Consider the following 14,088-nt stretch of genomic DNA (forward strand, 5'->3'; position numbering starts at 1 on the left):
GGGGGGGGGGGGGGGGGGGGGGGGGGGGGGGGGGGGGGGGGGGGGGGGGGGGGGGGGGGGGGGGGGGGGGGGGGGGGGGGGGGGGGGGGGGGGGCACGACGGAGGGGCTAGGGATAGCGTAAGTCTCTAAGTTTGGAAGTAAGGTTTCTAGGACCGTGAGAGGCTAGCTATTGTTGGGAAAGGTCATTTACTATGGTCCAGTAAAACCTCAGGAGACCCTTCAAATAAAGACCATGAAGCCATAGGCTTGAAGGATGCTTGCTGACATATATCTTGGGGGCAGAGATAAAAAGGACGCTTCCAAGGGAATTTGTATATGTTAAAGGAGACTTCTAGGATCCTGGAGGCAGGCTAATGTTGAGCTAAAATATCAACATCTAGTCAGTTGATCTCCTAGATGAAGGTCACTCTGCCTGTCTCAAGGCCTTGTCAATGGGCATAAACTGTAAAGAAACTTAATTGTTTTACTTTTGCCTTTCGTTGCCACATGATCCAAGAGTCCTTACTGATATATATAAATGACTGAATAAAGTAATAAATGTAAGAGTTAAAAGACAAATCTCTTATGCAGAAAAATCCCTAGTATCTGTATACTATACCCTAAAGGAGACGGTGACTTCATTTTCAAGAATACAACATGGAAATGGGGGGAGGTGGGCTTTACAATGGAGAATCCTGACAAATGCTACTGCAGCACAGTGATAAATATCAACTTCAGCAGTCATTCTAAATTGTGTTGATAGATGTTCCATTGCAATATGCTGAAAATGGCAAAAACGTAAAAGGTAAACACCTCTGTGATATTCCTCCTGAAAAACCTATAAATGATGAGGGAAAAAAAATCAGACAAGTTCCAATAGAAAGGCATTTTACAATATACCTAAATCCTAAAAACTGTCAAGGCCATCAAAAACAACAAAACTCTTGAGAAAATGTCACAACCAAGACTACCCTAAGGTTTCATGATAACTGAATATAATATTGTGTTTTAGATACAATCCTAGAGCATAAAAAAGACATCATATAAAAGTTAAGGAAATCCATGGGTGCCTGACTGGCTTGGTCCAAAATTGGGGCACCTGGGTGGCTCAGTCAGTTAAGCATCCAACTTCAGCTCAGGTCATGATCTCACACTCTATGAGTTCGAGCCCCACATTGGGCTCTGTGCTTATAGCTCACAGCCTGGAACCTCCTTCGGATTCTGTGTCTCCCTTCTCTCTCTGCCCCTCTGCTCAAACTTTTAAGTTACGAAAATCCAAAATAATTATGTACTTTACATAATGCAGGCTCATTAACTTAACAAATGTTATCTTACTAATTTAAGGTGTCAACAGAAGACCTTAACATGAGAACTCTACTATCTGCTTAAGTTTTCTATAACAGTAAAACCATTCTAAAAAATTATTAGTAAACAACAAGAAAAAAACCAACACATAGCAGAAGGAGTAAGAGAGAGGAAAGAATCAGTGAAGGGACAGAGAAATTATCCAATCTGAACAGAAAGGAAACAGACTTGGATGGAAAATATTAAAAAAAAACAGAGACTCCGGGATCTGTATCTAACTTTCGTGTCACTACAGTCCTGCAAGGAGAGGAAAAAGAGGACAAGGCTGAAAAAGTTCTCAAAGAAAGGTCTGAAAACACTGCAAACTAGGGAGAAGATACAAACCTACAGATAGAAGCTGAGCAAACCCCAGAAAGGATAAACTGAAAGAATCACAATATATCACAGTCATATTTCCAAAAAATTTTAAATAATATTAAAATTTGGATAAAGTAAAGACAAAGAAAAAAACTCCTGAAACCAGCAACAGAAACGACATAGCTATAGAAAAAATGCAGTGGGAATTGCAGTCTAGAAAGACAGAAAACTTTTAGTCAACAGCCCCTCTACTCGATCCAAACACCACAGGAGCAATGTGGCACCAACTCCACCCACACTAGAAAGGCCAAGTAGAAAGCCTAGACTCCACCTTTGCCTGGCTGGAATGAGGTACCCCATGCCAGCAACCTAGTTAGGATGATGTGAGAAAAGGTCAAGTAGGGAGCCTGAACCTCTTAACCTATCAGGAAGTAAAAAGCTGCCCATTCACCTAACCCCTCAAGATGAGAACTAACAGTCAAGCTTTCACCAGCAGTAATAAGACTAAAGTTTAAATTACATATATTCTAAAGAACAGAAAGAAAATGAAAAATAGTGAACAAAGCCTAAGGATCCTATGGGATAGATTAAGCAGACCAACATATGTATTATGAGAGTCCCAAAAGAATAGAGAGAACAAAGCAGAAAGATTTTTTTGAACAAATAATGCCTGAAAACTTCATAAATTTGATGGGAAAGAAATCCACAAACCTAAAGAGCACAACAAATTATAAGTAGGATAAACTCAAAGACACACGACAGGACAAATTATAATCAAACTGTTGAAAGACACAGAGAATCTTGAGTAGTAAGAAACAAGCTACTTATCAAGTACAAAGAATCCTCAGTAAGATTTTCCACCAATTTCTCATTAGAGACCATTGAAGCCCAAAGGCAGTGAGATGACATATATAAAATGCTGCAAGAAAAAAACATTAAAACAAATATACTGTACCCATCAGAACTATTATCCTAACATGAAGGAGAAAGAAAGACATATAAAATTAAAAACTGAAGGAATTTGTTACCACTAGACCTACTACTCTACAAGAATTGCTAGAGAGAACCAAAGATTTAGGGTGAAATGGAAAGGAAACTAGACAGTATGAGTGAACAAATAAGACTCTTCAGTAAAAATAACTACATAAGCAAATATAAAATATAGTATTGGCATACTTTAGCTTTTAAGTCCACTTTTTATTTCCAACATGATTTTAGGGACAAACACACAAAACCTAATTGTAAATCTATCATTATGCAAATAATGTTTAAGATTTAAATTACTATAACATAAATGGGGAGAGAGACAGAGAGACAGAGAGAATCCCAAGCAGGCTTCACACTGGCAGTGCAGGGCCCAACGTGGGGGCATGAACTCACAAACTGCAAGATCATGACCTGAGCTGAAACCAAGAGTCAGATACTTAACTGACGGTGCCACCCAGGAGCCTCTATAGGAGCAGAATTCTTAAATGCCAATTAAGGTGTTATCAACTCAAGTTAGATATAAATTTAGGATGTTAAATATTAACCAAATTCAGCAGCATACGGAAAGTATTATGCAACACAACCAAGTGGGATTTATCCTAGTATTGCAAAGAGTGGTTCAATGTAAAATGACGGATGTAATAACCCACACAAATATAATGAAGATAAAAACCACATGATAATCAAATGGTAAAATAAGAAGTTTGACAAAATCCAACATATTTTATGACTAAAACACTCAACAAACTAAGAATATTAGAAAAATACTTCAATACAGTAAAGGCCATATATGAACAACCCACAACTAACATCAGACTCAATGGTCAAAGACAGACGGCTTTTCTTCTAAGATTAGAAGCAAAACAAGAATGCTCAATTTCATCCATTATAGTCAATAACATAGTGAACGTTCTAGCCAAAACATTTAGGAAAAAGAAATAAAAGGGATCCAAATTGAAAAAGAAGAGGTAAAACTACTGCTATTGGCACATAACATAACTATATAAAAAAAAATTCCAAGGGATCCACATTAAAGCTACTAGAGCTAATAAACAAACTCAACAAGTTGCAGGGTACAAGATCAACACAAATGTCAGTTGTATTTCTGAACACCAGCAATGTACAATCTGAAAAGGAAATTACTAAAGCAATTACATTAACAACTGTGTTAAAAAGAATAAAATGCATAAAAATAAATATACCCAAGAAAATGGAAGACTTGTACACTGAAAACTATGAAAAAACTGCTGAGAGAAATTAAGAAAGATCCACAGACCGGAAGATTTAACATTGTTGAAATGTCAATACTACTTGAAGCAATCTACAAGATCAATGCAATCATTATCAAAATTCTAATAGCCTTTTCTGGAAAAATGGCAAAGCGAATCCTCAAATTCACATAACATTGCAATGAGTCTACAATATCCAAACAATCTCTAAAGAAAAACGAAGTTGGAAGACTCATTTCCTAATTTCAAAACGTACTACAAAGTTATCATAACAGCATGGTTGTTGCATAAGAACAGACATGTAGATGAATGGAAAATATGATGAGAGTCCAGAAATAAGCCTACCCATTTTTGACCAATTAATGTTTGACCAGTATGGCAAGTCTTTTCCATGGGAGAAACAACAGAACAGATGATGCTGGGACAAATGGATTTCTACATACAAAAGAATGAAGTTGGAACCATGTCTCATATTCTAAAATTTAATTCAAAATGGATTAATTCTTAAATTTTGGTTTTGCAAACAAATTCTTAGATATGGACCAAAATCATAATCAACAAAGAAAAAAGAGACTAATGGGACTTTATTGACATCAAGATTTTGTACATTAGAGGACATTATCAAAACAGTAGAAAGCAACATACGATAGTATCTGCAACCACATATCAAAGAAGGGATTAATATTCAGAACACATAAAAATCTACAACTGAAAAATAAAAACAATGCAATTCAAAATGGGCAAAGGACTTCAATACTTTTCAGAGATACAAAAACTGTCCATAAGCACATAAAAATATGCATTAGTAAGCACAGAAATGCAAATGAGAACCACAGAGACACCACCTTACACCTACGGACAGGATTATAATAAAAAACAATGTTTTAAGAAAAACGAAGACGTCCGGTAAATGGAACCCTCATGTATTGCTGTTAGCAATATAAAATTATCAATATAGTTGTTTTGGAAAACAGTTTTACAGTTCCTGAGAAAGGTAAACATAGAACTACCCTATGACCCAGCAATTCTACTCTTAGGTGTGAACCCACAAGAACTGAAAACCAGGATTCAAATACTTGCATGCCAATAACCATAAGGTTGGAAACAACCAAAATGTCCAGCAACAAATGAATGGATAAACAAAATGTGGTCTATACATAAATATTATTCAGACATAAAAAGTAATACTACAACATGGATCAAACTGAAAATATTATTCTAAGTGAAATAAACCAGACATAAAATGACAAAATAATGTATGACTTCAAGTCTAAGAAATATTTAGAATAGGCAAATTCATAAAGACACAAAGATTAGAGATCACCAGGGGCCAGGGAGGTAGGAGAAAGTCAGTTTGGGTCACTGAAAGTTCTGAAAGTAAAGGCAATGGTTGCACATTATAAATGCAATTAATGCCACTCAACTGTATACTTAAAAATATTTCAAAACAATTAGAAATTTGGTTACATATATTTAACACAACTTTTAAATTTTTTAAAGTTATTTTTCTCCTTTTTTATGTTCTGGAACGATTTAAAGTAGCAGTCAGATTACCTAGTTTAAGTATGATGGAATTTCCCTATGAAACGGAGTCTGTTTCTCCTTGTGGGTTATTTCACTGATCACTATTGTTATTTCTTCTTTGGAGAATCTCTGCTTTATTGTATCTTCTACAGTCAATTTAGGTAAATTAGATTTTTACACACATACAAATATTTTTTTCCACAGAAAATTATTCAATCTGGGTTTTCTACATTTTTATATAAAGTTGCATACAAAGTAGTCCCTTTATGATTTTCTTCAATTTTCTGTTTTAATGCTTCAGTCTACCTTGTCATTTCTTATTTTTGTGAATTTATCCATTTTTAAACTTCTTTTCCTGATTAGATTAATGATCAGTTGGTCTAGTTCTTCACAGACCTGATTCATCACAGAAGCAGTATTCTGATTTATTTTGGTACTATTTTTACTTCGTAACTCATTAATCTCTACTTTTACCTTTATGTATTTCTTCTCCTTTCAGTTTGTTTCCTTTTTATAACTTTTTGAGTTGAATATTCATTTATTTTCATTTTCATTGCTTTAAGCATGTAAAGATATGAAATTCACTCAAGCATGTTTTAAAACAAATATAACATTGATATCTTAAAGAATGAACCCCCCCAAAATATTAAAAACAATGTCACTTATGAATACTAATGGGAATATACTAATTATTAACAATTACAACTAAACATTTGAAATATTAACAATGACCTGGTATAGTTTTTTCTAGCAATGCAAGAATGTTTCATGGATTAGAAAATTCATTACAATAATTCACATATTAATAGATTTAAAGGAGGAAAGAAATCATACAATCACTGCCACAGACACTGAAAACCTTCAAAAGTCAACATTCATTTTTGGTAAAATACTTAAAAATCAATGGGTACTTCTTTAATATATTTAACATATATTTACCTCAGCCATAAAGCCAACATCTAATTTTATTTTTAACACTTATTTATTTTTGAGAGACAGAGACAGACAAAGCGTGAACAGGGGAGGGGCAGAGAGAAAGAGACACAGAATCCGAAGCAGGCTCCAGGCTCTGAGCTAGTGGTCAGCACAGAGACCGACGTGGGGCTGTGAGATCATGACCTGAGCCACAGTCGGATGCTCATCCGACTGAGCCACCCAGGTGCCCTGCCAACATCTAATTTAATGAGGAAATACCAAAGGCATTCCCACTGGAAAAACAAAGATATTTACTACTTCCACTATTTAAAACTCTACTGGAGTCATAAGGAAATGCCATTATGCAAGACAAAATAATAATGGAAATAAGAAATGTAAAGGAAGATCTAAACTTTCTATACTTGTAGATGGTATTTTAGTTAAAAACCCAAGAAAATCAACCAATAATGATAATTTAGCTACATAGCAGGTATTTAAAATCAACTTAAAAACATATGTAGGCATACATACATGTATACACACACAAAAATAATGGAAAAGAAAACCTCCTTTAAAATAGGAATAAAAATGAAACACCTGGGTGGCTCGGTCAGTTAAGCGTCCGACTTCAGTTCAGGTCATGATCTCACAGTCCGTGGGTTTGAGCCCCACGTCGGGCTCTGTGCTAACAGCTCAGAGCCTAGAGCCTGCTTTGGATTCTGTGTCTCCCTCTCTCTCTGCCCCTCTCCCACTCAGTCTCTGTCTCTCTCTCTCTCTCTCTCAAGAGACATAAAAAATTTCTAAAACTAAAAATAAAATAGCAAGAAAAAGATAAATATTTATGAATAAACTTAGTAAAAGCACTGATATAACAGAATGAAATCCCTTGTTCTATGATAGGACATTTTGACATTAATATACTGATTTTCAAGGATAGTCATGTGGACGGAAATAATACTTGACCTGTAATTTAACAATATACAAGAATAAATTCCATTAAATGCATTAAAGATTTAAATATTAAAATGAAGCCTTGCAAACATTAGAAAGAAAATAAGAAAAGCATTCCTTTAGAGTCTGGGAGTGAGGGAAGTATGTGAAACAAAATCCAGAAGCAATAGAAGAAAAATGTTCATTTGAAAATAATTAAAAATTTTACATTGCAGGGTGCCTGGGTAGCTCAGGTTGTGACCCTACAGTCTGTGAGATTGAGCCCTGAGTTGGGATTCCAGGGTGAGTGGAGCCTCCTTGGAATCTGCTCTCTCTCCCTCTCAATCTGTCCCTCCCCTCTCTCTCTTTCTCTCTCTCGAAACAAATAAATAAACTTAAAAAAAAAAGATTCTTAAAATAAAATTAAAAAATAAAAATTTTACATGGCAAAAAATTTTATAAGCATTCACAGTTATATATAACATAGCAGGATATCATTACATATTAATGCCACTTAACATTATAAAAAGGCAAACCATGTTAGAAGCAAAGACAGTGGTTATCTTTGAAGAGGCAGAAGGGGAAAGTAACTGGGAGAGGACACAAAAGGGCTTAATTTTTAAGATCAAGAAGGCTCAGATTTCATTTTTTAATAACACATTGAGACACGGATTGCTATTTCCACAACTTCACATGTGATGAAATTAGATTAAGACACGGAGCAGATTAAATAATTTGCGCAGGACACAGATGATTGGTGGGGCCAGAATTCTAAAGCAGGCCAACTACCTAAAGCTCTTAGCCAAACCTTCTATGTATCAGAAGATAATAAATGCAACATAATCATCAACATCAAACACTACAGTGAGGTCTTAAAGATATAATTAGTCTGGTCCTTTCCATCACCACAGATCTTTCCTTATACTAAGGAATCTGAAGTATGCCACACCTCAGTACAAATCCTATGAAAGCAGGATCTATGTTTTACTTCTCACTGTACTATTTCCAGCAACTAGGACAATACCTGTAACATGGTAGGTGGTAAAATTGTTTGTAAACAAATTACAAATGCATTTTGCTCATTAAAATAAATATTCAATTTAATGGAAAAAACTGAGACCAAACCCCAAAGAAAAAAATGGGTAAAAGATATAAACAAACAGTTCACAGAAAAGGAAAGACAAATAGCTCTAAAATATGAAAATGTGCTAAAGGGCGCCTGGGTGGCTCAGTTGGTTAAGTGTCCAACTTCAGTTCAGGTCATGATCTCACAGTCCATGGGTTCGAGCCCCACGTCGGACTCTGTGCTGACAACTCAGAGCCTGGAGTCTGCTACAGATTCTGTGTCTCCCTCTCTCTCTGCCCCTCCCCCACTTGCTCTGTCTCTGTCTCTCAAAGTAAAATAAAGACATTGGGAAAAAAATTTTTAAAAAGCAAGAAAAAGTGCTCAACATCATTCCTAATAAAAGGAATATGAATTAAAACTATATTAACATGCCATCTTTACCAATCATTAACAAAATGATGTGTTAATATTCTCTGCTGGAGAGGCAATGGAGAAATAGGCACTCAACATGTATTACTGAGAGAGATACAAACTGGTACAACAGAAAGGAATTTAGAACAGGAAGGAATTTAACAATATCTAACAAACATATGCATTCCTTAGCAAGCAACCAGCTTCTAAGAGTCTACCCTAAACCATACCTCCACAAATACATAGAAGTATATCAGGTTATTCACTACCTGAATAACCAGGACCAGAAATAACCTGAATACCATCCAATAGCAAAGTGATCAAATAAACGATTATATAGCCCACTGCTGTCTGGGATATGGTTAACCACTAGCTCTTGGGAGATTAAGGGAGACCACAAAATTTGCAACAGTTGTCAGGAAAATATCCCGCCACGGCTGATTTCAGGCTACAAAATGAAACTGAACATGAAACTGGAAAGATACACAGAAGCACACCATTATTTCTATGATTTCCACTGTATAAACACAACAGACATGAATAACTTTACGAACACAAATAATATTAAAACACAATAAAATATTTAGGAAGTAATAGGTTTTATGTACTTCTTTTATTTTCAATATTGTTGAGGTCTGACTTGTGTTCCCCTCAAAATTCGTATCTTTTTTTTTTTTAAAGATAGGGCAAAAGTGAGTGAGGGGCAGAGAGAAAGAGAGAGAGAGAGAGAGAGAGAGATGGAGGGAGAGAGATACAGAGAAGGAGGCCTCAAAAGCCAAAGTGGGGCTTTAGCTCCCCCAGTGCAGGACTCACAAACCAAGATCATGCCTTGAGCCAAAGACTGATGCTTAACTGAGCCACCCAGGCACCACAAAATTCCTATCTTTAAGCCCTACTCCCAATATGATCATATTTAGATTGGGGCCTTTAAGGGGCAGCTAAGGTTAAGAAAGTCCTAAGAGTGCAGCTTATTCATACAGGACACAAAGATCCTTATAAGAACAGGAAGAGAGACTGGAGATTTCTTCTCGCCTCCCAACAGCCTCCTTCTTGCAAAGCGACAGCCTCCTCCTTGCAAAGCGGAAAGGCCATGTGAGATAACCACGAAGAGAAGGCTATTTACAAGCCTCAAAGGGAAGCCTCACCAAAAGCCAACCCAGAAAGGTACCCTGATCTTGAACTTCTAGACTCCAGAATTTTGTTGTTTGAGCCCTCTAGTCTGGTATTTTGTTATGGCAGCCCTAGTAGACTAATATAAATTTACCTATATTTATAGAATTTATTTTTAATAATGTTTTAATAACCAGCTCACAATTTTGCTGAAAATTTAACACAAGCAGCCATAAAAAAAAGAAAGCCCATACATATATCATTGATAGACGATGTTTCCAAGATACACTGTGAAATGAAAAATGAAAAATGCTGCCTTTTGTATAGGAAAAAGAGAAACTAAGAATGAATTACATTAATTCTTCAAAAAGAACAGAAAACAAAATAGTAAGAACTGAAAAACTGATACCTATAAAAGATAAGTAGGAATCAAAAGAAGATAGAAACAGGATCTGGTTTTCTCTGAACATATTTTTAATGTATATTTTACTTTTGAATATATATATTTACATTTATGTATATATTCAAAAACAAACTAAACCAAAAGACCTTAAAGTTGAAATATAAGTAATCTTCTTAAACTAAGCTTTGAAAATTCCTATTTTCAACCCCTCTCATCCAAAACCCCAAAAATATTTTTTTATTTTTTTCAAGTTTACTTATTTTGAGAGAAAGACAATGTGAGCAGGAGGGAGGGTTGAGAGGGGGTGAGAGGGGGAGAGAGAGAGAAAGAGAGAAAGAGAGAAAGAGAGAGAGAGAGAGAGAGAATGAATCCTAAGCAGGCTCTGCACCATCAGTGCAAAGCCTGAAGCAGGGGTCAAACACTCAAACTGTGAGATCATGACCTGAGCTGAAACCAGAATCAGACACTTAACTAAGCCACCCAGGTGCCCCAGCAAAAAAAGGTGATAATATTTCAAAAGAGTAATCATTCTGCTAGCATTTACCATTATATGCAAAATCACAATTTCCAGTAATTTACATATATCAGTATTCATTTGAGATATGTCCTCTCCAAGAGATGAAGACAATAATGGAACTAAATGAGATTTAAAGTAAAACTATTACAGCAATTTAAAACATACTCAGAAGAATGGCCAATTTTGATTAGATTATGAATTACCTGTTTGTATTCACTGACACAGCTTTGACAGCAAAATCTTTTCTGCTGACCATCAATCACCAGGACATTGTTTCCAGCACCTTTGCTGGGCAGGTACTCGCCACACTGTTCACAGCAGTTCATTATTAAACCATTGGCCATTCTGTATCTATTAAAGCAGTGGTCACTGCACAGCTTATGAGTCATATTTTTAAAGCTAACTTCATGGCGAATCTAAAAACAAAATTTTAAGAAATAAATGAGTATCACAAGTAGCTAAATAACAAGGTGCTACAGTAGAAAACGCCTCAATAACTTTTCTGTGGAAAGCTTACTTAGAGAAAAAGAAAAAGTATTCTTCATGATTCTTTGAACTAACTTTTATATATACAAGAAATGCATGTATGGAAGACAGGTAAGCATTAGTGACATAACTACAAACTTCTCTAGAGATATCTAAAAATTATATGAAACAACCCAGTTTGAATAGCATTAGTAAAAAACTTCTACAACAAAGAGACTGGAATCTTAAGACAAATCCAAAAGGAACTATAAACAAAATACACTGCTCTAGAAAGGTAGGAGAAAACCAATATTATTAAATATTCAAAGAGGTATATACAATACACAGGCTTCTTTTAATATAATCAAATGATACCATATTAATATAATGGGAAGTTATTGAAAAACGTTCCCTCCACTTGTTCTCCTTCTTAAGCATGATAGTTTGTAGTCCAGCCTGCATACTTAAACACTATGGTTTTGTCTCTACATGTCCCAAACCTCTGGAAAAAAGTTAATGTTTTAATATTTCCTAAATCATTCTCTCAATGGGAGAATGGAACTATGGAATGGAAATACATGCTTCATTTTTAAGGAAATATATACTGATGACGTGGTAACTACTAAATAAAGCTAAGAATTTTCCCATTAGTTAGAACTAAGAGAGAAGGCACAAAAATACAAACCTCCGTTAGTTTACCACAAATTGTACATCTTGATTTATTTAGAGCTCCTTTAGTAGGATTCTGTTTGTCTTCATAGAGAGACAAACAAGATGTACTACAGAATTCCTGGAAAGATTCACTTGAATCCACTTGAGCAACAATGGTTCCTTTCATTGTAGTTATATCTCTGAAAAATAGATGGAACAACTTAAAGTAAAATTGTATTTGAAAGGAAATCAAATATAAGAGTATTTAATAACTAACATTTCTAATTTCAACAGATTTTATCCTGGGAATCAAACACCATTTTTAGATCCATTAAATCACTTTTACTATTTAAAAACTCTTGGCAATAAAATGTGAACACAGAAGATTAGGAAGAAAAATTATTTTATACTATTAAATTTTTGCCAGTATCCAATTTATCTTCAAACTCCTTAACAAGGCTTTCAGACACTGAAAACACTTTAAAAAAAAAAAACAAACACTATTATTATTTATGTAGAATTTAACATCAAACCCTAATTTCCTGAGATATAAATTTATAATACCTAGCCAATTCCTTTCCCATAGGTAAATAGAAAACTTGAACAATCTAGGTCACAGAAATATGACATATATTCTAGAGAGGATAACTGAACTTAATTAAGTACACCTCCATAGCCAGAACCTAAAAGAACCCCACCTACCATTGTATACAGCTCTCTAACTGCAATTAGAAATGGTAGGAAACAAAATTGAAGATTTGTGAAGTTTTCCTTTAATAAAATTCTGAATTTTAAGGTCCTATATTATAATATTCAAAAGTCTACTACTATAAAACAATCTAAAAACTATGTTACTGTTCCACAACTTGAATTTATTAAAGTTGCAGAGCCCTTTCCAAAGTTCTAAGATCTAAAACCATATTCACAAACTTGGGCTGCTCCCTGAGATTTTACAGAAAGAAAGCCCACCTGGTTTGTGCACATAATATACCATATTCCACTATCTTTAACTAGTGAAGCAAGACCTAAAAAACAATGTAACAGAGAACTGTCTCTCCCAAAGCTATAAAAAAAAAAACTGGTACCTGAGTCTTAAAACAGTGGGTATTATAATGATTTAATGTTCAAAACAAGCATAAAACAGAAAATCCTAAGACTTGCCAATTGAAAGTAATCTTAATATGAAGATAGTACAAAATTTCACCTATTTTAATGTGATGTAAATTGCAAAACAATTTTATCTGGCTAGAATTATAATAATTAATAATGCAAATAAACATGCATTTTGACAAATTTAAGGGGTTCAATGGAGATTAGAGACAAAATTAATTATAAGGGCCTAGAATCAAAATCAACCCCAAACCCTAGCCAAATAAAAAGCCTTTTAATCATCAGCCACCCAGTGGTGTAGGGAATCCTCCAAAGCCACTGCAAATTTCAGCTCTGCTTATGATTCAAACAACTAGCTTACCAATTTATCAAACACCATAATTTGCCTCTAAGACTCTTACAATTTTCCTACAATTATATACCACCAATATTCAACCATATGAAATTATGCTGAAAGGCAAATCTTACCTACACTTGTGTGACAGAGCATAACCCATAGACCTGTCCAAGCACTATGATGTACACCTGAAACTAACACACCTCTGTGCATCAACTGTACTTCATTAAAAAGAAAAAGAAAGAAAGAAAGAAAGAAAGAAAGGTAAATCTTACTTTTTACACATAACACAAAGTTTCTTTGGAGCAGGCTTGTGAGAGAAGGAAGAAAGGCAGGTGGTAGAACAAAAGAGGTGAGCCGATCCTTTTCTTTGATAGGCTGTCTGTCCCTTCTGTAAAGGTTTTTTGCAGTTTGCACAAGTGACTTTAACTGGTTTAGTAGGTGGTGGTGGTTGCTGCTGTTGTGCAGAAGGCTGGAAAATCTGTTTAGGAAGCGAGGCCACTGGTGATAAAGAATCCACCCCTGGCTGTTTCTGATTACGAGGAAATGACGCTGACTGGGAGATCCAAGAATCTTAAAAACAAAATGCACAAGGAAGACTAAATGAAACAAGTATTTACACACATCAAGATTTCTATCAGAGAAACAGTTTTCACTTCCCATCCTGTACAAGTTTAAGGCCTTAATAAGGCAGCAACGTAGCAGAGAGATAAAAACCAAAAATTCTAGAGTAAGAATGCCTGGTTGACAGACTCCAACTACTAAACTAGAAAGGTAAACTCTGTTCCTAA

At 35.1% G+C, this 14,088-nt stretch overlaps 1 protein-coding gene across 11 annotated transcripts in view; it reads right to left on the minus strand.

The window, feature by feature from the left end:
* Window positions 1–14,088, minus strand: part of ZMYM2 (zinc finger MYM-type containing 2) — a 105,712-nt gene that overhangs the window by 53,228 nt on the left and 38,396 nt on the right. For all 11 annotated transcript variants that reach the window (XM_029936996.1, XM_029936998.1, XM_029936997.1 and 8 more), the window contains 3 exons: window positions 13,573–13,870; window positions 11,885–12,050; window positions 10,938–11,150 (listed from right to left, as the gene is read on the minus strand). In XM_029936996.1, coding sequence (XP_029792856.1) covers window positions 10,938–11,150; window positions 11,885–12,050; window positions 13,573–13,870 — 677 coding nt within the window. The remainder of the gene's footprint in view (window positions 1–10,937; window positions 11,151–11,884; window positions 12,051–13,572; window positions 13,871–14,088) is intronic.

This window comes from Suricata suricatta, chromosome 4 (genome assembly GCF_006229205.1).
Source record: "Suricata suricatta isolate VVHF042 chromosome 4, meerkat_22Aug2017_6uvM2_HiC, whole genome shotgun sequence".
In the NCBI taxonomy this organism is placed as follows: Eukaryota; Metazoa; Chordata; class Mammalia; order Carnivora; family Herpestidae; genus Suricata; species Suricata suricatta.